The 22,230-nt window shown below is 34.0% G+C and overlaps 3 protein-coding genes across 18 annotated transcripts; 2 read left to right on the forward strand and 1 right to left on the reverse strand.

Moving 5' to 3' along the window:
- Positions 1 to 109: 109 nt before the first annotated feature.
- On the reverse strand, positions 110 to 3,712 carry LOC110613802 (protein pxr1). Of its 7 annotated transcripts, none has more exons than XM_043956252.1 (6): positions 3,566 to 3,691; positions 3,035 to 3,160; positions 1,879 to 1,958; positions 1,690 to 1,743; positions 1,368 to 1,490; positions 110 to 421 (listed from the first exon to the last, which is right to left on the reverse strand). In XM_043956252.1, exons 3-6 carry the CDS (start codon positions 1,951 to 1,953, stop codon positions 290 to 292), a joined length of 384 nt encoding a protein of 127 aa, XP_043812187.1. In that variant the 5' UTR covers positions 1,954 to 1,958; positions 3,035 to 3,160; positions 3,566 to 3,691; the 3' UTR covers positions 110 to 289. The 7 variants fall into 7 exon arrangements, with proteins under 7 accessions (XP_043812187.1, XP_043812183.1, XP_043812185.1 ...); XM_043956248.1 differs by having other exon boundaries at positions 110 to 427; XM_043956250.1 differs by having other exon boundaries at positions 110 to 427; positions 1,879 to 1,965.
- A 104-nt stretch (positions 3,713 to 3,816) lies between these two features.
- On the forward strand, positions 3,817 to 9,204 carry LOC110613801 (phytochrome-associated serine/threonine-protein phosphatase). 2 transcript variants are annotated; one of them, XM_021755123.2, is made up of 11 exons: positions 4,006 to 4,144; positions 4,436 to 4,620; positions 4,947 to 5,093; positions 5,194 to 5,261; positions 5,898 to 5,955; positions 6,574 to 6,684; positions 6,811 to 6,861; positions 7,534 to 7,677; positions 7,749 to 7,844; positions 7,920 to 7,991; positions 8,762 to 9,204. In XM_021755123.2, exons 3-11 carry the CDS (start codon positions 5,040 to 5,042, stop codon positions 8,843 to 8,845), a joined length of 738 nt encoding a protein of 245 aa, XP_021610815.1. In that variant the 5' UTR covers positions 4,006 to 4,144; positions 4,436 to 4,620; positions 4,947 to 5,039; the 3' UTR covers positions 8,846 to 9,204. The 2 variants fall into 2 exon arrangements, with proteins under 2 accessions (XP_021610814.1, XP_021610815.1); XM_021755122.2 differs by lacking the exon at positions 4,436 to 4,620 and having other exon boundaries at positions 3,817 to 4,144.
- Positions 9,205 to 10,912: 1,708 nt separating this feature from the next.
- LOC110613237 (protease 2) lies at positions 10,913 to 20,804 on the forward strand. Of its 9 annotated transcripts, none has more exons than XM_021754269.2 (15): positions 10,913 to 11,070; positions 11,185 to 11,316; positions 11,437 to 11,520; positions 11,605 to 11,653; positions 11,743 to 12,031; positions 13,224 to 13,507; positions 13,613 to 13,807; positions 14,330 to 14,676; positions 14,812 to 15,103; positions 16,035 to 16,193; positions 17,616 to 17,981; positions 18,469 to 18,534; positions 18,722 to 18,770; positions 19,683 to 19,806; positions 20,496 to 20,804. In XM_021754269.2, the coding sequence occupies exons 3-15, from the start codon at positions 11,501 to 11,503 to the stop codon at positions 20,584 to 20,586; spliced, it is 2,331 nt and encodes a 776-aa protein (XP_021609961.1). In that variant the 5' UTR covers positions 10,913 to 11,070; positions 11,185 to 11,316; positions 11,437 to 11,500; the 3' UTR covers positions 20,587 to 20,804. The 9 variants fall into 9 exon arrangements, with proteins under 9 accessions (XP_021609961.1, XP_021609959.1, XP_021609963.1 ...); XM_021754271.2 differs by having other exon boundaries at positions 10,914 to 11,070; positions 11,437 to 11,498; XM_021754267.2 differs by having other exon boundaries at positions 11,605 to 12,031.
- Positions 20,805 to 22,230: the final 1,426 nt, after the last annotated feature.

Here is a 22,230-nt window from a genome sequence, read left to right on the forward strand (position 1 = left end):
AAACTGCGCCTTATCTCAGTTTGTGTTTCCTGAGACTTCCAAGAAGAGAAGAGGATCGACAAAAGAAAAAAAAAATGAGAACAGGAAAAAAGAAAATTGACCAAGATCATGGAAAATCAATCATCATACTTCCTGCAAAACTATCTGTGTGAAATTTTGATTTTACGATCTGAATAAACATTGTAAGTTGGTGTAGAAGGAATTCTTAACTATACATTAATCAGTCCTATGGAAGGGAGAGGAAAACAGAAGATTAACATTGGTGAGAATAGATGATGCAGTTCTGACATCAAACATTATCCGGCCAGAACTCTCGAAAAAAGGCCCGCTCAAACTCCTTCTCTTGTAAATGTTTTTCTAACTGTTGCATCTTCCTTTGTTTTTTAGAGAGTGTCTTGGACATTTTTGAAGGCGAATGTTCCTGAAACTTGAACAAAATATTACCATCAGTGACGTGCAGCAGAAGGCAGAGCATGGAAGGATAACAAATTTATAGTCTCATCCTTAACGCCAATTAATTTCACAAGTCAACATGCTTACGCTCAAGCGTAACACTACAGCAGCCTTTTTTTATATGCATAGTCAACATTTCACACAGTCCATGTATGTGCAGGTTGTGATCATAGTCATACCTGCTTTACTCCATTACATAACTCCCACCTATAGAAATACACAGCTATCAATCTAACAAAACATTTGCAATACAACCTTGCACATGATTTAGTCCTTCCAAGGCAAGGTGAAAATATCAAGCAATTGCAATGAGGAGCCATCTAATCTATAACAAAATATTGGATCCGAATATACATTGAACAATGTTATTTAAACCATACAAGATCTAAGATGCATCTAATCACTTTCTATTTATCTCCTGACCGAAGTCTTTAAAAGAAATTTTTTGGTCTGAGGAAACAATTACATCACATTAAGACTGGAAAAGGGAAAAAAAAAAGGCATATGCAATAAGAGGGCTCATCAGAGAATTATGGCCCAAATAAGATGGGAAACCACAAACAAGTTGTCAAGTTGAGCTCTTTCTTTATCTAATACCATATTTAGAAGCCATCAGTTTGACTAAAGCAAATATTTCTTCCCTTGTCATGTACATTCCATTTTGTGTTTTCAGATTAGAGAATTCACCAATTACTCCAGTATAAACACAGGTATTTCATCACTATATTCCTCAAGCATCCTTTTTCCATTTTCTAAGTCCTATATATCTCTCACAAATTCACCTTGCTAGGAAGTACTTATAAGGAGTTGTTTAAGTTTTTTATTGCTTGTTCAGTGAGGCCCATACAATCAAACTTCCAAAAAAAGGAAAAGAAAGAAATAGACTTTCAGAATAGGGTATCGAGAAACCTCACCTTCTCATTTTGATCCTTGGAGATAGAAGATTCAAGAGGCTTAGGAGTCCTCTTCTTCACTTTATCTGCTCCTAGGCCTCGTTTATTATTTTTGAAATATGCTTGTACTGGCTCCAATCTCCCCTGTTTGGGCCATAAAATGATTAGTACAAGGCGAAGAGACTTACTATTCAGAGTAGATTGACACTGAATCTAAAGCAAGTAGGTTAAATTAGAAAATAAAAGGATCCACCCCCATTCCCCCACAGGAAAAAGACAGCTAAGTAAAAGACTAAATTAACAAAATATTAAGATTCAAAACACAAGAAGAGAAAAAACTGACCTGCTCAGAAACTCCAAGACCAGTACCTTCTTTCCAACCATGCTTCTTTAGGAGCTGCAATCCCCAACTTAGAACCATGAGTACACAACCAACTCTTAAAGGTAAAAAGGGCATAAGGATTAATACATATAAGAAGAGGGGAAAAAAAGAGAGAGGAAAACCCTTTCAACTTGAAGATACAACACGTACCTGAAAACCTATATTGGAGGAATTGATGGCTGTGGTACATGTAGTGCACTTTGAACCCAGTAATTCGTCACCCATGACTCCTGCACACTACGTCATAGTTATTGTCATGCAAAACACAGACAATCATACATATGTGCACAGTAAAAGAGTTTATCTTCATGAATCATTTGGTCACTTAACCACTAGTTTATTTGAAATGGATTTGTAGCTGCTTAACTGAATTTCAAAGGATTGTACATTCAAGTACTTCTACCAAACTTTTCCTAATCCATGGGTTTACTATTGTGAAACCTCTCCAAATGGTTTGGTATCGCTATCCTTTGTTTAGCCATTTTTTGCAGCCATGTCAACCTCAGTCAGTATTAAGGCAAGAGGTGACGGTTTTTCTATGGTCTGAGGTGAGAAGTGAGACAAGAACTTTTTTGAATGAGGTACTGCACACACACCTTTAAAGTAAAAAAATTACAGATGAAAGAAAAGAAAAGAAAAAAGAAAGAAAAAACCTGTTGGATTTGCTGCACCAGCAATGAGAGGAGGATAAGATATGGTACTTAGCAATCATGTATGATTAGAAGTTTTATCTTTCACAAGTTCCACGACTAAAGTATATGCTTTCATCACATTTTCCTGATGGCCATGGGATATTATTCTATTTGAATAATTGTAGAATTAGAAAAATGGGAAGATTAAGCACATCCATCAAATGAAATTATGTGATTAACAGAAAACCAGTTTATCTAGTTCCTGCACAGTGAAAATACAATATTATTAAGTAATAATTTTGTCATTCTTAAGGTTTTCTTCTCTCCTTTGCATTTCTTTTTATCCCACAGTGAGTTAATCTTTTTTAAAAGGCCTATTGGACATATAAGTCCCAATATGCTATATTTGTTCACAATTATAGTTTGACTCTTCAATTTTGTATGACAAAATTCATTCCTTAAAATTTGGTGTAATTGTAGCCAGACCCTTAAATTAATTAATTTTGATCAAAACTAAATCATGCCAAAAGAAAATTTTCTTTATTTTTTAAATGACTACTAATTCCACATCATTTACATAGATAACCATAGTTAAGCTTCAAACTAAACACTTAATCCCTCGAAATTCCTAATTTGGAAAAGTAAAATCTCAAAACCAAACCAACAATGGCAACCTGTACTGCGCCCTCTTTCCTAAGGCTAATGTACGCCTCTTCCAATGTACATTGACAATATCCCACTCCCTCTGTCCTCTGCTTCAAGCCCAAAACTCTTTTCTCTCTATTGATTGGCTCTGGGTTCTGGAAGTGAGAGAAAATCAAGCAAGGGCATCAATTTGTAAACCCAAAAAGAGACAAAGTTTAGAACTTGCAGTGTGGTTGTAGCTAGAAGAGCAGAGTTCGGCCCTTATACTGGAAATTACGGAATCAAGAGTAGGATTTAATTCAAAACACACTCACCAAACACATATTACAACCTTTAGACAATAGGGAAGGAAAATTTACAAATAAATTTTGCATGAAGAGGAAGCGCCTGTCAAAGCAGTCAAGAAATACCAATTCTGAACCCAAAAATAAATCAACCCTAAATCCTATAGCCGCTCTAAGCAACCGAATATTCATTTATGATTAGGAAAAGCAATTTATGAATACGCAGCAATAAACATGACAAGGACCAACAAAGAGGGAGGAGAAGAAGAAGAGCACCTGCTCGAAGAGACACCATAGACCGCTTTCTTCCTAATTCAAGCTCTGAAAAGATCCACTATGAATATCGAAGAAAATAATTATATACCGAGGAAAATTGAGAAAAAAAAAAAAAAGGTCTCTGATTTTTCTATTTTATAAATGTCGGAAAAATTATGGGCTTTGGGCCAATGAACAGACTTGGCCCATTGATTTCCTGTGGAATTTTGTAATGGGAGGCATCGTCCATGTCCTATTCAGTTGCCTGCAGTCCTCCCATTCCATTTTCCTGCATTGTGTTTGTGTTTGATCTGTTCAAGCTATTGCGTTTCAAAGAAACAAATATATATACTGAAAATAAAAAGGAAAAAAGAAAGCTTTGCTTCCTCCTCCTCTTTCTTGCTCTGCTCCAGGTTTTCCTTCATCGTTTTTGGGTTTAACATCCGAGGAGAAAAGAAACGAGACAGTGAAAATCCGAAACCAAACTCAGAAAATTAAAAGTGATCCACCTGCAGAGAGATGGATTTGGATCAGTGGATAGCCAAGGTGAAGGAAGGGCAGCATCTATTGGAGGACGAGCTTCAACTTCTCTGCGAATATGTAAAATTTCCTTCCCTCTCTCTAGGGTTTCTTCTCTTTCTTTCTCTCTTTGTTGTTTTCATCTTTTATAACAATGGAAACTTAGGGTGTACTTCTGCCCCTTTGCTTTAATTTCTCTTCCTCATTGTGCATCTTTGAAACTAATACAGAAAATGACAATGTACGTGATGGTTTAATGTCAGCTTCAGCCCTTAAAAAATTTTCTGTTACTAGTAAAATGAGGGCCTGTTATGGTTGGTTTATTTATTTTCTTCTGTTCTCATTACTTCCATTTTCTACATTTTCTTCTAGCTAAACAGAGAGTTCGGGGTTTTTCATGTAGTGCAAGAGACTGCAATTTAGACCTTGTTCTCGCTGTCGTTTGGTCTCTTGTCAATGGAGACTTTTGCTATAAAAGCAGATATTTTATGATATCAAGCCTTGCCTTGAATTCATCTTCCAGCAGATCCAAATAATGGAAAATATAGTGCTCGCAGGTTTTATTTGATTCTTTTCTTGCATTTCTCAGAATTGGATGAACAACGACTGCATTTTGCTATGCCCTTTGTTGTATTTTCTTCAAAACATATAAACAAAATTTTATCCAATACAACTGTAGGTATATCATTTTTTGCTGCCTGTGCTTGTGTAGATTATAGTTAAATTAACCGGCAACTCTTGAAATTGTCCTCATATGTCTCCTTCTCTTTATCCCTGTTCTTTCTAATGCTCTTTCATGGATACACTCTAAAATTATTTTATATAATTATAAACTTGTTAGATAGTTCAAAATTTACTTTGCTATTATTTGTAAACAACACAGGTAAAAGAGATCCTCATTGAGGAGTCCAATGTACAGCCTGTTAACAGTCCTGTCACTGTTTGTGGTGATATTCATGGCCAGTTCCATGATCTAATGAAACTTTTCCAGACTGGAGGTCACGTTCCTGAGACAAATTATATTTTTATGGTAACTTCTATTCCCATTTTAGAGCTAATGGGACATCTTGTTGCATATTATCAATTTTGTAATTTCCTGAGAGCTTGACATATTCCTAATGCTTTTCCAGGGAGATTTTGTTGATCGAGGTTTCAATAGTCTTGAAGTTTTCACTATTCTTTTGCTTCTTAAAGCAAGGTACACCTTTATACTTTGTCCACTTGTTATGAAATTGTCACATAAAATGCCTGTAATTTTTTTTTCTAACCACTTTCTGTATTTTTGCATTTTCTTGGTAAATTATGTAAGCACTCAATCACTATCCATATTCTTCTTCCGACAAACCACAATTTTTCTTGGATTTTGCAAGATAATGGTCGGAAGCTTTAAAGCTTGGTTATTTTTATATGGAAAAAGAGATCAAAGTTAGAGTAGGATAGACATATGAAACTGCAGTTTTTACTAGCAGTTGGATCCTTTTTGTCAAAGGAAGCCACTGCAAACAGTGAATTATTTTTTTATCATTTCTTCTAAAAGTACATCTTTATAAGTGGTAGTCAGTTAGATTAATGCAGTGCAATTGTAGAACTGTAGATAGACTATTTTGCTAATAATGGCCGGGCCCTGAGATAGTGTGATACTTGGTATATTACCAACCAGATTGTTACAAATATTTTGTCAGTTTTCTTCTTGGTGTTCGAAAAGGCTCAAAAACTAAAACATTGTAAATTTGTCAAGCTATTGCTAGTTATGGGAATCTTTGCATGGAAAATCATTTCTTGAGGGGGACTTAAGCTCTTCCTTATCTAATATTTCGATCTCTATCTTTTATAGATATCCAGCTAATATCACACTTTTGCGAGGAAATCATGAAAGCCGACAACTAACTCAGGTATACTTTTGGTTAGATTCTGATAATTTGTTCACTTGGTTGTGCTGCTGGAAACAAAATATATGAAACTCAAACTTTCTCAAACCGATGTGTAATTGTAATTTTGTTGGGGTTAACTGGTTATCATCTATCAATGGATAGACTATTTATTTGAGACTTCACAGTTTATGTAACAGCCAGGTGCAAGTGGAAGTCTAAAGTGGGTTTGCCAAATATTTAAGAAATAAAGAAAAATATAATTGCTAAACCTCTCAAAATATATTCTTGAATACAGGGTTGGTCTCTAGAGAATGAATCTGCATTATGATTTATTAATTGTGGAAGCATTCTCCTCAGTTTCAACTTTCAATATCAATTTCAATTGGCTTTTTAAGGCATATTCTGCAGTACATCAAAATTCGTTAGCTACAGCATGCAAAGAATCTATGACACCTTGAAAGGGATATCCTGCATTCTCATATGGAAATTTCTTTGGGATTGAGTAATCATATTAAATTCTAGAGGTACTATAATGAAAAGAAATTTGCATGTTGTGGGATTTTCATATCCCATGATCTCGCACTTTCAGTAGCTTTATGGTCTATGGTGTTTCTATTTACAAATTTTTATTTTCACTAGGTTTATGGCTTCTATGATGAATGCCAGAGGAAGTATGGTAATGCCAATGCATGGCGATATTGTACTGATGTTTTTGATTATCTAACACTCTCAGCAATTATAGATGGCACAGTAAGCCTCTTTTCCTTCCTCCATTCACTAATTTTTGCATATGTATCTATGCTTGAATTTGCATATGTTTTCCCTTTGCTTCCATATCATTAAATCTGGATTTGTATCTCATCTGTTATGTTGTAGGTGCTTTGTGTCCATGGTGGCCTTTCTCCCGACATCCGGACAATAGATCAGGTGCTTTATGTCTTTCCCTCAGCTGTTGCCAGAAATTCTTGTTTAGGTAGCAATACATTGTAAATGTTTTTTTTCCCCCTAAATTTTTCATATTTTGTCTACGAACCATCTGTTATCACTGGATTATTTGCATTAAATGTAGATGTTTCTCTTGGGATTTTGCGGATAAACAAATAAGTATTAAATCTAAACTTATATTTTTTTCCCTTCTAATAGAAAATGTTCAACAAGATTCAAATCAAATTTCCAGGTCCTTGCATTTGCATAGCATCATAGACACATAGCTGGGTTTTAAATACATTAGTCAATATGTAACAGAATTTTGAAGAGCCAATCCTATATTTTAGTACGGCCGGTGTGATTAAGAAATCACTGCAAAATGGCAGCATAACGGGTAAAGAGGGCAATAAGAAGAATAGAAAGGGAAGAAGAGGAGGAGACGTGCGCGGGGGAGCTTGTTACCTGGATAAGACAGATCTTTTATTATCATCGTCGTCATCTTGAGGAAGATGAGTAGAGGAGGGGTGATGCAAGATGGAGGAGGGAGAGAGAGAACAGCAGAATGTTTTTGTTTCTTTGATTATGTTTGGAGACCTAATATAATCTGCTATTTCTTTCTTCTCTCCTCGTGGATGGTGATGTAAAATATGCTTTTTGCATGTTACTTGGCAGATAAGAGTGATTGAACGCAATTGTGAAATTCCACATGAAGGGCCATTTTGTGATCTAATGTGGAGTGATCCTGAAGATATTGAAACATGGGCAGTTAGTCCCAGAGGAGCAGGTTGGCTATTTGGAGCCAGAGTTACTTCTGAGGTAATGTAATTTGATTTCAACTTTAACAGAATAATATCATATCAATTTTACACTTTTATCTTTTCATGCAGTTCAATCACATTAACAATCTTGATCTGGTTTGTCGAGCACACCAACTGGTACAAGAAGGTCTAAAGTACATGTTTCAAGATAAAGGCTTAGTAACTGTAAAGACTGAACCTTTTTTTTGCTCATATGGTTGTCAAATATATTTAAGCACTTTGATAAAATTACTTTTGTAGGTCTGGTCTGCACCAAATTACTGTTATCGTTGTGGTAATGTTGCTTCTATATTGAGCTTCAACGAGAACATGGTAAGTATAGCAAGCTTACATGCTGTCCTGTCCTTTGTGTGCATGTGCATATGTGGATGATCAAGGGAAGAAATTGAAGCTTGTTATTGTAAGCTTGTCGTCAACTGTCTGAAGTCTGAACCTAAACTTGCAAAAAATCAGAAAAAGAGAGGAAAAAAAAAAAAAACAGTTGTAGGACTCCCCCCTACTCTCTCTGATTCTTCTGATGATATATTAGTCTTGCAGACACAAGAGTGGAATGGCTTTTGTTTGTAAGTGAGCGCATATTAGGCCAACCAAGTTACTAATAAATATTGTTAAGTGATATAAGTATGTTTATGATGCTATAGCTAGCTGTTGCCAGCTTCACCCTTTCTGCTCTCTTGCAATCAAATTATATGCTAAAATATCCACAATTGTCTTGGGAAAAAATGTTCGGTAGAAGGGAGCCTTTTTGTGCAATTATGACGCTTTTTAGTTTCTTTCCCTTTTCTCTGTTAGTTAATAGTTTGAAGGCCCATTTAATATTGGGCTCTACGGTGACAGTTAATCTGTTCTTTAACCCATGATTTCCCCTTAGTGCTAGCTGCTTATGCCTATGCCTATGCCTTCAAATCTTATTGTCTGTGTACTGGATCAATTGCTAAAGAGGTAGTACTGTTGTGATTGGAGATAATTTTTGAACGTAGTTAGAATAAAATGGTTACCTGCACATGCTTTTCAACCTTGAAGATTCTTGGATAGATCCATGTTTTGTGAAATCCTTATCATTTCTGTGGTCAATTTTCTAGGAGAGAGAAGTGAAATTTTTCACCCAAACTGAGGAGAACAACCAGATGAGAGGACCCAGGACAGGAGTTCCTTATTTCTTGTGATGAGAAATTCTTTTGCTGCGCTACTTGTAAATTCGGGGAAGTAATGTGACTGCTTATTGTTGGGAAGGAGGAGGAGTTGCAAGTGGAAAGCTGAGAGCATACGTCCTTGTTTGTCGTGCTGCAGGCGGACCTCGCATTTGATTGGGCTGGCAATTGCGGCCCACTTTAGTTGCTTTTGCGATTTGTGGCTCGAGTACTATGGTTCCTCATTGTGACATTGTTTGTAATTAGATAATGGCTTTCTTTTTGTTTTCAATTTCCTTACCATTTCCATAGCCTTTGAATTAAGTGTGTATCAGTCTTCTGTGTCCAATCACTAATTTGAGCAACAATTGATTTTTATTCCTATGCTTCTTGTATCATATGGTATCCCTCCTGGAATTGAACATTTGGAGGGGGGGGGGGGGATAAAAGGGTCCATATCAACGGTTTGTGGGCTCAAATCAGATTGGAACCGCTTAGAGAGCCTAGCTTGGTCCCTCCTCACTTTGAACTGTGAATCAATACCAGACTGAAACTTGTGATTTGGTCTGGAAGTTTGGTTCATACGTTTGAATACTTCAATCCGAATTAATCCTTAAATCCAAGTTGAAATTAGATCATTGGGAATTGGGACTTAACAGTCTGATTTCCGATTGTTAGCCACGGTTTGGAATAGAATCATGGTCTGGCTTACATAAGGGATTGAAGTAATAACAATATTAATAAATAATAAGGAATTAGTTATCCCTTCAAACCTCTTGAAATGAAAACATACCATAGGATTCAAACATACCATAAAAGTGAAGTTACTGTAAAAATTAGAGGTTCGAGTTTTGATAAAGTAGAAAAATGTTCTGATTCACCTCGGATAATGATATGCACTAGTCTAAGAACGAACTTGTACGTATGTGTACTTCGTGGTTCTACGGTCTGAAACTTTTTCATAATAAAATTATTACAGTATATTCAGTTTTTTTTTTTTTCCTTTTTAAAAGAAAGAAGGGATTAGCTGACACGATTCCTTTTCTTTTCTTTTTCTTCCTTCACAAAATTATTATTAATTTTTTTAATATGCATATATTTGCATTTAGATGGCCCATAGAACTAAAAATACAATAAATAATGGTTCAAATCATAAAATATAAAAATTCAGAATGCAAACTAAATCAATCCATGATTAATTTAATTTCAGAACTAACCCAAATTATTTTTGTTAGTTTTTTTTTCGAATATTTTTGTTAATTTAGTTGAAACGTCAACTACAATTTTCCAGTTTTAGCAGCATTGCGCTCACCTCTACTTTTCGATAAGGCTACAAATGAGTAAAGCTGAACTGTTTTGCATTGAAGTTGGGCGGATACTTCCACATAAAAAAGAAAAAAAAATGTTTAAAAAAATAAAAATAACGATTATTTTGTTAAATTTACAGAAATAAAGTTTTTAGTTTCAACAGTAATGTTAAATAATTTTCAATAATTTCCTTAGGTACTTCATTATAAAGTAAATATTAATAAATTAATTAAATAAGATAAATTGATAAAAAAATTTAGTAAATATCATTTTGTATGTATGAATTAATAAAAAAATTGTTGGATTTGTAATTCGTAATCTATTTTGAAAAAGCTTGAAGATTGAAAACATCTAATAATTTAAGGCACGTTTTGGTGAATTTTGAGTCAAAATAGAGATCTTGTCAATGTAGAGATAGTTAGGTTTGTGATAAATAGAGTAAATTATATTATTACTAATTTCTTATTAGATTAAAATGAAAATGTCTAACACTATAAATATTATAGTATAATAGATCCATTGTGAAAAGTAAATTTTTATCAAATGTGGTACAGTTCTATAATAAAAAAAAAAAAAAAAAGAGAAAGGGAGACTTCAATTTACGTAGAGAAAGGTTTTGTCCATGAGAATTAGAATGATATATTTATTACAAACAATTTGTAATAACTAATAAGGGACTAATTGAATTGATAAGCATATAAAAAAAATGAACCACATTCAATTTTATGTTTTCCTTTTTATTATTTGTGTGCCCATGTTTAAAAAAAATAAAAATAAAGTAACTCTCTCTTAATAGACGGAGAAAGAGGAAAGACAGAGAGAGAGAGAAATTGGGAAAGGAAGGGCTTGGGGGTTTGTAGGTTGTTTCGTCGACAATATTTGGCTCTACTGCTTGCATTTGCTTGATTTTCTCTGTGTGGTTTGGCTTTGCTTTCCCTGTCCATAAGATTTTGGTTTGTTTCTATTTTCTTCTTGTCTACCCTTTGGTTTTCCCTGACCATGACCTTGGATGGGTGTTGTGGCGATTTTCTTTATTGTGTTGTTGGATCTTGTTTTCTTTTGTGCAGTTTGCTCTACTCTTGGCTTCTAGTGTGTATGTGCAACATTGATAACTTGGAACTACATTACTATGTCTAGTGACTACTGCTCCTCCTGTAAGCTATTGTTAGGTTGAGAGCTCTGCCGCGTCTCTTCCCTGGGTGTGGTGTTCAGTGCAATTTTTGTTTTGCTTGGCCTTGGGCCTTCTCTATTGCGCCTTTTTAAACATGTTTGCTTACGACTAGTATTATTATTTTATTTGTTTTTTTGGTTGGCATTAGGTTGGCCTTTCCAGACGTAGTCGGTGTTCTGCTTTCAGCGATTATAGCAGTACTCGGTGCTGGTATGGAACGATGCTTGCATTGGTACTTTGTATTTAGTTTGGTTTGATTTTTTTTTTTTTTTTTTTTTTTTTTTTTTTTTATAATGTGGTGTGGTTTTTATTGTAGTTTGATTTGGATTTTCTTTGGACATTTGAAAGTGCATCACTATTGCATGGTAAAAAAAAAATACAGTTGCAGTCACAACCGACCAAAGAAAAGGTTGAGTGTCACCGCCGTATCGTCATAATTCATTCATTTGCGCAGCTTGCTTTTGCGTACCTCTCCACAACGCACTGCTGCTTCTTATCCCTATCAACAACATCGGGAAAATCTCCTCTTCTTCCTGCAGCCACTCTTGATATCTTCTCCATGTCGTCAGCAGGCAGCTCGATGAAGTCGCCACCGGTCGCCAAGAAGGTGAATCATGTGATGGAGTTATTTGGAGATGTTAGAGTGGATCACCATTACTGGCTCCGCGACGACTCTCGCTCCAATTCTGAGATCCTTTCCCACCTGAAAGAGGAGAATGCTTACACCGACTCATACATGGCCGGTATATAACCCTTTTATTTGACAGCAACTTGGTATTTCATAATTCCGATCAGCTTTTAATAGAATTTGCTCACTTTTTTCTACAAGATGCTCAAAGCACTCACTTCAGTACCCCCAGCACTTTTAGTTGTCTTCCTATATCAACTTATAACACGCTCATCTGCTTTTTATATATATATATATATATAAATTTTTTTGTGGTTATTGATTGGGTATGAATTGCTCCTTTTGCTCACTTCCGTTACTTCCAGTACTACTGTTTGATTATATTTAATTAATTGTGGCTGCTATTTTAATACTTATTACATTTATTTTCATAGGAGGTGAAGTTAAAAGGGATTTGTGAGTAATTTTTACTAATGATCACTTAATTTGAGGTTTATTTTCATTTTTATTGCGAATTTTTTAATAAAATCACGTAATCTTAATTTTATTTAAAGAAAAGGTTAATTTAAAATATTACAACTGATATTCAGATCACTAAAATAAAATAAAGTTATTATTATTTTAGTTCACTTCTGCATTATTTTTTTACTCTCCATTATTTTTGTCAATTTCTCTCATCTTTAATGGATAAATTAATTAATAATTATTTATTAATAAAATTGTCTTTATTTTAGAAATGATTTGCTGGTGATCCAAATTTAAAATCATAATAATTAAAAATGCAAAATATTTTTTATAGAATAATAAAAAAAAACTTCATAACATTTATATTTAAAATGCTAATGATTAATATAAAAAAATATGTGATCTCTTTTTTTTTTTGAAATAATGTGATTTCTATACATTATTAAATTAGTAGTAAAATTTTGTATTAAAAAAATAATTTTAATTAAAATTAAAACAAAGAATTTTTGTTTACATTAAGCCTAACTAATATTGTATTCTGGCAAAAAAAAAAAAAAAAACTAATATTGTATTGAAAAACATTATAACGGAATTCTACTATTAGCATTACAAATTTTCATTAATTTATCCAATATTTAGTAATTTCTTTTTAAAATTCCAATCTAATTTTAATTTATAATTTAACTACAAAAATTACTTATTGCTTCCAAACTAATTATCTTTCATCTGTCAATTTAATTATTTCTTTATGCATCAATTATAGAACTAGCTCAATCCATGAGTTGTGAATAACTATGCCGCATTCTTATTGAGATGACATATATTTTGGATAAACATTTCAGGAACCAAACAATTTGAGCAGCAGCTTTTCACGGAAATAAGAGGGCGAATCAAGGAGGATGATATTTCTGCACCCAGAAGAAAAGGGCCTTACTACTACTATACAAGGACTTTGGAAGGGAAGGAGTATGTTCAGCATTGCCGGCGCTTCATACCTAATAATGAAGTTCCACCTACAGTCCACGATGTAATGCCAACCGGACCTAACGATCCCCCCGAGCACGTTATACTGGATGAGAATGTCAAGGCTCATGGACATGAATATTACAGCATTGGTGCTTTCAGGGTTAAGTTAACCACTTGTTTTTGTGTTAATAGATTAAAGTAGTCTCATTTTCCTTTCGTTCATTCTATTTACTTGAAGATTTGACTTTCTGATCATTTTTTTCAGGTTAGCCCGAGTCATAAATTGGTTGCGTATGCAGAAGACACCAAGGGAGATGAAATTTACACTGTCTATATCATTGATGTAGAGACTCGAGCTCCTGTTGGGAAGCCTCTAACAGGTGCAACATCTTCTCTTGAGTGGGCTGGTAATGATTTTTTGGTTTACGGCACAATGAATGACGTACATCGGGCTGATAAGGTACTTTATCTCAAGTCCTTTCTTTAGTACTGATCAGTTCATCAATCCAAAGAGCACTTCCTTTCATTGTTCATGTAATTGGTCCTGGCAATCGCCCAATCCAAGTTGTGAAGGAAAATGATTATTGCTAGCTTGTATACATGTCTTCCTGAGGAACTTGGGTTCTATATTCTTAGCATGGTTTTACTTCTTGTGACTTTTGGTTCTTTTCTTTCAGCACATCTCTTTTGTGCATACCACATGTAACTCACATCTCTTCAACATCCCCTCTCCCAATAAGAAATAAATTAATAAATCACAAAGAGAAGTAATTTCCTATTTTGCATTTGTCCTGTGGTCCCGTTGGGCATGCTTACTAGTGCAATGGGTTAGATCTCATCTTTTTGGTTTCAAAATTCATGGTACATGAAAATCTCTCTTGGAAGTGTTTGCTTTTAGTTTTCCTTTTTCAAATTTGAATTCTGTTTACCTTGTACCTTGTTTTGTTATATTGAGATGGAAGTGGTTTGATTTGATTTCTAGGTGTGGCTGCACAAGTTGGGGACAGATCAATCAAGTGACTCTTGCCTTTATCATGAGAAGGATGAAAAATTTTGTGTGGAACTTCAAGCTTCAGAGGATGAAAAGTATTTGTTTATAATGTCTGACGGCCGAAATACGAGGTTCGGCTCATACATTGATGTTTCCATGCCTGAAGATGGTGCCAAGGTTTTGACACCTCGTGTAGATGGCATTGATATATCACCCAGCCACCGTGGAAATCATTTCTTTATTCGAAGGAGAACTGATGAACTTTTCAATTCAGAGCTCCTAGCCTGTCCTGTGGATGATGTCTCTGCAACTACAGTTCTTATTCCTCATAGGGAAAGGTGATGTTTTTTGCAATGCAATTTTATTGCAACTAGTTTCCATAGAAATTGCATATTTTTTACTACTGAACAAATCTCATATGTAGTATATTCAGTTTCATTGGATCTAATTATGCTTATAATTCGAGTTTTCAGTATAAAAATTTGGGATGCACAACTCTTTGCTGACCATCTGGCCGTGTATGAGCGTGAAAATGGTCTGCCCAAAATAACAGTATACCACCTCCCAGCTGTTGATGAGCCACTCACAAGCCTTAAAGGTGGTCGGGTTGTTGACTTCATTGACCCTGTATATTGTGTGGATTCAGAGGAATCAGAGTTTTCTTCCAGCATTTTGAGGTTTTCCTATAGCTCATTAAGGACACCTTGGTCTGTGTACGAATATGATATGAACACAGGAATTTCTGTTTTGAAGAAGATCGACACAGTAAGTTATGAGTAATTGCTTTTGACATTGTACCATTCACTTGAGTTTATGGCACTAGATGTGTGTTAACTTAAAGGTGTGGTTTTCTTGCCCTATCTCCTAATACGAAGCCTTTAAAAAAATTGTTATTTCCAAAGATATTTTTCCAACATGTTGCACAGCATGAAGTTATTAAGTTTTTCATTTAGCTTTTCGTTATTCTATATTCCTTGTGTGGGGTATACTTGTAAAGACTAATACTACAAATTTTCATAACTTGTTTGTTCCAAAGTTATATGTATTTTATGTATTTACAGGAACTGTTGGATAATGTTAATAGTAGGATATAGTTTCAGAGTCATCTATTTGTCTACATTTGTTAGTACATTGCATATTTGAGGTGTTATATAAGGAATGAACCTCATTATGGGCTTGAGTATTAAAGATTTCAGAATTTTCAACTTCTTTTCAAGATTTTTTTTTTTCCTTCTTTATGTATTGATTCTATTGAAAACTGCATTAGACTTATAAAGGAGCAAATTGGGTTGCCAACCCATATGTTTAAAATTAGAAAGCATCTGGTTTACAAGAGCAACAGAGGACCAATAGAAGCCTCTGCTAGACGAATAAACTATCAAGTCTATTGTGGCTTTTGGGTTCATGTTGTATTGGCCTATGGAATGCAAGCAAAGTAATAGTTCAATAGACAAATATTACATACAGTAATTATTAAATATTTTAACAGTTCAAATCAAGCTTCGGTAATAAATAATATCATATGTGTAAATTGTCTAGGTCAGTGAGTTGTGTTTTGGTAGGATATTTGCTACCAATGCGTCTTCTCTCTAACTTTTTGTTAATTTAATAAATGTTTGTCCATTATTATGGTATGGAAATCTGAAATCATAATCAGATCATCACATGCAAAGTTTCTGTTCACCATTCTATCCAGGTCATGGGGGGTTTTGATTCATCTAATTATGTTACTGAAAGAAAATGGGCCACGGCTTCAGATGGCACACGGATTCCTTTATCAATTGTTTACCGGAGGGATCTGGTGAAACTTGATGGGTCTCATCCATTACTGCTTCATGGCTATGGTTCATACGAGGTAATATGTGTTGCCCGTCGTGTAGAAAGCAATATGTACTCAAAATGATTGGTCTTTTATGGGTCAAATATATACACGTACATCCTTCTATTATTTGGAATTAACTCATTGAATATCCAAGTTAAAATCAAAACCTATTGAACATCAAACTCATAAAAATCATAACAGTTGGACATAAATTAGTCATGTCATCTGTGGCTTGTCAAAAAGGTCATTAATGATCCCATTTATTGCTAATGCTCTAAATTTTGGAAAAAATGAAAAAGTTACTCTTGCCTTGTTGAGAACAATTTTGTCATTTTCTGAAAATCTAACAGTACAATCAACAATAAATAGGGCCATTTCTAACTTCTCTTAACATTATATGATTATATTTATGATTTTCATAAATTTAAATGTTCAATAGATTATAATTTTAGTAAGTATTCAATGGGTTAATCCCAAATAATGCAGGAGTTAATTCGATGTTCTTTATATAGTATTTAAACATGATTAAAAAAAGTTTGAAGTCTCCGACTCACTGTTGCATATTATCGAGATATTACGATGATGCGTCTTTGTATCATCTTTTAATTGATGATATTATCTATTATGCATTTCAAAGTTGAATCTGTCATATGACATCATGTGTTTATTGCCTTTTTATTGTTATTTAGGAATATTTAAGCAAGCATAAGTTGTATGTCTGTTTTTTGCCTCTTGTTTCCATTTTTAAAGTTCAATATCCTGCTGGCAATTGCATTCTCACGTTCCATTTGGTTGCCTTTTAAATTCCTGTTTACGATTTGATATATAATTTAATTGCACAAGTGTTCTTTCTTTTATCACTTAGGAGCCGTGAGAGATGAAAATCTCATGCACCGCCCTTAGGAATCATTGAATCCTATAAGTGATTGTTGTGATGTATCATATAAATATTTTGAAATGCAAGAACCAAATAACTCTCTGTGGTGGAATAAAATATCTCTAGACATGTTTCATGATTGTATTGTGCATCATTCACATGAAATTTTTAGTTGTGCATGCATGTCAGAGTGCAAGTCAAGGTCTCAAATACCGTTTTTGGTTGCATTATCAGTGTTGGGTTGCATTTTGCCTCTCCTTCCCCTCTCCATCCAACATGTGGTGCACATTATGTCGCAGAGAAAATAATATTGTGTTTCAAGTGTTTTCTGTGAGACATGCTTTTTTCAGGCAAGACTTGCAATTCCCAAATTTACCTCCTCTGCCCTGAATCTTCCTATCCTATGTCACCAACTGCTTGCCATTATGATTTAGCCAGTAGGAGATACAAGTTCCTTCAATGAAATTTTGTTCTGAGCATTTTTTATTCTTGCATTAAGGTGTTAAGTTTCTTTTCATTTCACTTGTATTATAAAATTATGTCCAAACTTGCTTAATAGAATTACTTATTGTGAATAGATGAGCATAGATCCCACATTCAGGACATCAAGGTTGTCTTTATTGGATCGTGGTTTTATCTATGCAATAGCTCATGTTCGTGGAGGTGGTGAAATGGGGAGGCAGTGGTACGAGAATGGGAAGTTGTTGAAGAAAAAAAATACTTTCACAGATTTTATTACTTGTGCAGAGTATTTAATAGAACAGAAGTATTGCTCAAAGGGAAAATTGTGCATTGATGGAAGGAGTGCAGGGGGGTTGCTTATTGGTTCTGTTCTTAACATGAGGCCTGATTTGTTCAAGGCAGCTATTGCCGAAGTACCTTTTGTGGATGTTCTGACCACCATGCTTGACCCTAGTATCCCTCTTACAACTGAAGAATGGGAGGTATTCCTTTTCATTTTGAATAATTCTGGAACTTCTAGTTATATAAGAAAAAGCCATTCTGTATTGTGTGGTCTCGGGAGAAAGAGCTTGGAGACTGTCATGCTACCCTATTTTTTTTCATGATGTAACTGCTTTCAAGACTTGCATTTACACGGTTGTGGTTATTGAGAGAAAGATTTCAAGCATCAAACAGACAGTGCACTCTGATTTTGTAGAATTTGAATTTTGGTGGTGTTACGGTTATGTCATATTTAATATGTTATTATTGTATTTGATGAATCAGGTACCAGATTTATTCAGATGTTGGATGATTCTAGTATGAGTTTTTCATGTTTTTGGTTTATATTATCCTATTAACGTATGTTATCATGTAATAGTTTGCAAAAATATTCACTTTGTTAGGAGATAATGCGTAGTTTACTTATTTCCTTTAATATGGTCTGTTCCAGGTTTTGGTATGATAGCTGATCTCTTGTTGTTGCTGCAGGAATGGGGAGACCCTCGTGAGGAGGAGTTCTACTTCTATATAAAGTCATATTCTCCTGTTGATAATGTGAGCATCACGCAATGCTGAATTGTTTACTTGTATTCTTTATCAGAATCCACAAGTCATGAAATTGGACATTAGAGGAAAACTAATATTTAATTATGTTTGAAGGTCATAATAAGCTAAGCATATTTTGTGATTTGTTTCAACTTCCTTTTCTAATGATGCTGTGACACAACCTTGATTTGTACAGGTTAAGCCTCAAAATTATCCCCATGTCCTTGTTACAACTGGCTTACATGGTGAGTTTTCAGTTAGGATGACTTCATATGAGGTTTTCCATTGTCAGTGCAAATTTCACAGAGAATGCTTCTAGGAATATGTGGATAAGTAGGGAGGGAGACACTTTTTTGCTTTTAGAGTGAAACAGCCTAGTGATGCTGCTTCAAATGCAACCATTTCCAATTTTAAAACATCTTAAATAAATGAATAAGACTTGAATACTGTAGCATGCTGTTTGATGCTAGTTCTTGAATGAAGGGGTCCATTATGTCTAGTTCTTTAAATGAAGGATTCATTATTTGATGTCTAGGCTATCTATAGTCTCTGACATTCTGCTTCGCAGATGCAATTAACAAATTAACAAATTATTTTATAAAGTTTACTAAATGGCAAATATTAATTAGTCAGAAAGTTTTGTCTAAAGTTCAGTATTTATTTGTGAAATATTAAGCTGTTATTTCCTGGTGCAATGTTGAGGTTGCTAAACTGTGGCCTTGAGCTCATAGCCTCATAGGCTCAAGCTACACAGCAGCATTGAAGCTTTGCTGGAGTAACAAGGCTGCATACATCTACCACCACATTTTGTAATGCAAATACCTTTTTAGGAAAAATTGATTGTATTACAAGTTCCAGTATTTATTTAGATGTTCAAAATGTTGTGTTGCTCACATTCCAAGCAAAGAAGCTCACTGAGAATTTATAGGCTCAACTTCTAGTATTTATTTAGATATTCAAAATGTTGTACTGCTGATGTTCGGTGATCCAAACAAAGAAGCTCACTGAGAAGGGATAGGCTATGTTGTAGGGAAGGGTAGGGCATATTAAAGGAATTGATTTATATAGGATAGGCATAGGATGGATATTGTGTTTTCAGCATATAGTGGCTGAATCTTATAACTCGGTCTAACCTCTTGTCTTGTGAACTGTGGCAGATCCACGAGTTATGTATTCAGAACCTGCAAAATTTGTGGCAAAGCTGAGGGACATGAAAACTGATGAGAATGTGGTGTTGTTCAAATGTGAACTCTGCGCTGGGCATTCTTCCAAGTCTGGAAGGTATTTTCTCTTTAATGTATATTCTCAAATCTCTACAATTTCTAATCTACAGGTAAGGTTTCTCCTCTCTTCTTTAAGTAGTCCAATCAGCATCTTAGGAAAAAGGGGAAGCTGCTAAAATGAAGTGTGTAAATGAAACTGATAGCTTTTTTTGTTTTTTTCATATTAGTTTCATCTTACTGTTATTTTCAGACTGTTCTCAGATATTTTTCACAAAAACTCAACATTTCATTGGCACATACCTTGTGCTAAATCACATTACCTGCTGGACTCTCACATACTGCCTAAATATATCTGAACTTCACACATATTGTGGTTCACCTGCCTGACCTTGCATTGTTTCGATCCTTGATGTTCTCTGCCATAAATTTTCATGGTTTTGAATCTGCTGGATGACAGGATGAGGCATATTCCTTGTGCCGGTACTTCTCAATAGTCTCAGAAAAATGCACCATGTTGAGTGTTAATAAGTTTACTCACCTTTTCAAGTTTGTTGCTATATTTATAGATGTTACCCAAAAAAAGAAGTGATGTTACTTGACATGACCCCCAACTTCTTTTTTTTTCCTGCTGGGTGTGCGTATATTGTTCTAATGCAGCTCAAAGATGTTGGTATAATTGTTTGCTTCAAAGATAAGCATTTGCAAATGTCCTTAATTGCTGGGATGCTACACTTTTTTTGTGTACAGATTTGAGACGCTTCAAGAAGAGGCATTTACTTATACATTTCTGATGAAGGTCCTTGATATGATTCCTGATGTTGGTGCTGGCCAGAATTGATGAACTTGTTTACTGTGCAAAATTCAGTATACCCCATCCTTGGCGAACGATATTAGTAGCATCCATGCAGTTCTTCTGATTTGCAAGTCCTTTTTGAGCGTATCCCAAAATATGTTCCTGTCTCTAGGAATTCTGGACTTGAATACTGGTATGATTTTCTTAATGTAATGTACGTTTGTGTGGTAGTTGTTGAAATTGAAGACGACGTATTATACCAATTGCTGATAAATTAGAATGATAAGATCAGCACATCCTGTCAAGTGCTGATAAATTAAGAGGATAAAGTTGGCACATTATCATAGTGCGGGCAGGTTTTAGTCTCATGTTGAATATTTGTGAAGCTGTTAGCTGCGTATTATGCCAAAGATTTTGGTTCCTCTCAACTCGGTCGCTTGTCGGGGTGGATAGACCGAGTCTTTAGGTAAAGTATAGAATCGAATTTTTCAGCCAAGAAAGTATTTTTAAAAAAATATTTTTTTGGTTTTATAACTTTTGTCTATTTTTAGATGTTTTAAAATATTATTTATTTTCTTTAAAAAATTATAGTTAACATATTAATTAAATATTATAATTATATTTAGTTTTATTTTATTTTCAGCATAATTTCTCATTAATTATTTTATTCAATTAATATGCAAAATTCAACTGCTCACCTTGTGGAAGGCGTGGAAGGCGTTATTGGGAAGCTGCTTAACGTACTGGTGTTTTGCATGGAAATGCCTCTGCTGTTTTATATCAGGGTAGAAACCTGTTTTATTCTTTCAATCCTACTCGTGATTCTGAAACTATTCATCTCCAAATTCGTACGTCATTTTTAAGTTTGGACAATTTCAGTTGAGATCTTCAAGTTTGGACAATTTCAGTTGGCTTTGTTAAGTTGACGGGATTTTGTTTCAGGTTCAAGATTTTATTGGCTACGGTTTTATTGTGGAAAACTCTGAAGGTATATTTCAACGTGATGTTTTTTATTTCTTGGAAGGAAATGGTATGCCGATAATTGTTGAAATTTTACCTTTCCGTCACCGTTTATTTTTTGTAATGGAATTTTTGTCTTTTACTGGTTGTATTCTTGTATTTTTATAAACTATTTGCAGTTAGTTTAAATTTTTCGATATTTTTAAATTGAGTTTGATTTTGGATTTGATTTTTGAATAATCGTAAATCTTTGTTAGATTTTAGAATTGATATTTCTGTTAGAGGGGTTCGTCATATTTTGGCCAGAAAATTTATTAGACATGATGTCAAAGAAAATTTATTAGACATGATGTCAAAGAAAATTTATTAGACATGATCATTTTAGTTTGGGATGATATCTTTTTTTATTTAATAAAATTTTACATCAAATTTTATTAATATAATTAATAATTTTACTTTCAAAAAAAATTTTATTTTTTTTATTACAAATCAAAATTTAAATTATCAATTACTATTCAATTTAAAATATATATTATTTATAATAATTTTATTTTTTTAATAAAATATAATGTCTTTATTTTATATTAAAAATGAATATAATTAAAAAAATTAATAGAAAAAACTTTTAACTAAAATATTATATTTTTTTCAAAATGATGTGGATAAAAATTATGAAATTAATAGAATATAATTCAAGAGACTGAGAACTAGAGTCAAATCGGTTATTAT

This window comes from Manihot esculenta, chromosome 4, assembly GCF_001659605.2.
Source record: "Manihot esculenta cultivar AM560-2 chromosome 4, M.esculenta_v8, whole genome shotgun sequence".
In the NCBI taxonomy this organism is placed as follows: Eukaryota; Viridiplantae; Streptophyta; class Magnoliopsida; order Malpighiales; family Euphorbiaceae; genus Manihot; species Manihot esculenta.

What these genes read in the sequence shown, in the direction of transcription:
- LOC110613802 (XM_021755127.2), bottom strand. An exon ending in CCTCCAATATAGGTTTTCAG is followed by an intron (nt 1,744 to 1,878) that starts GTACGTGTTGTA and finishes TGGGGATTGCAG; the next exon opens with CTCCTAAAGAAGCATGGTTG. An exon ending in CCAAGGATCAAAATGAGAAG is followed by an intron (nt 428 to 1,367) that starts GTGAGGTTTCTC and finishes ATTTTGTTCAAG; the next exon opens with TTTCAGGAACATTCGCCTTC.
- LOC110613237 (XM_021754267.2), top strand. An exon ending in ATGGCTATGGTTCATACGAG is followed by an intron (nt 16,194 to 17,615) that starts GTAATATGTGTT and finishes TATTGTGAATAG; the next exon opens with ATGAGCATAGATCCCACATT. An exon ending in CATATTCTCCTGTTGATAAT is followed by an intron (nt 18,535 to 18,721) that starts GTGAGCATCACG and finishes TGATTTGTACAG; the next exon opens with GTTAAGCCTCAAAATTATCC.
- LOC110613801 (XM_021755122.2), top strand. Translation starts at nt 4,064, where the DNA reads ATGGATTTGGATCAGTGGATAGCCAAGGTGAAGGAAGGGCAGCATCTA. An exon ending in AAAGCCGACAACTAACTCAG is followed by an intron (nt 5,956 to 6,573) that starts GTATACTTTTGG and finishes TATTTTCACTAG; the next exon opens with GTTTATGGCTTCTATGATGA. An exon ending in TGAGCTTCAACGAGAACATG is followed by an intron (nt 7,992 to 8,761) that starts GTAAGTATAGCA and finishes TCAATTTTCTAG; the next exon opens with GAGAGAGAAGTGAAATTTTT.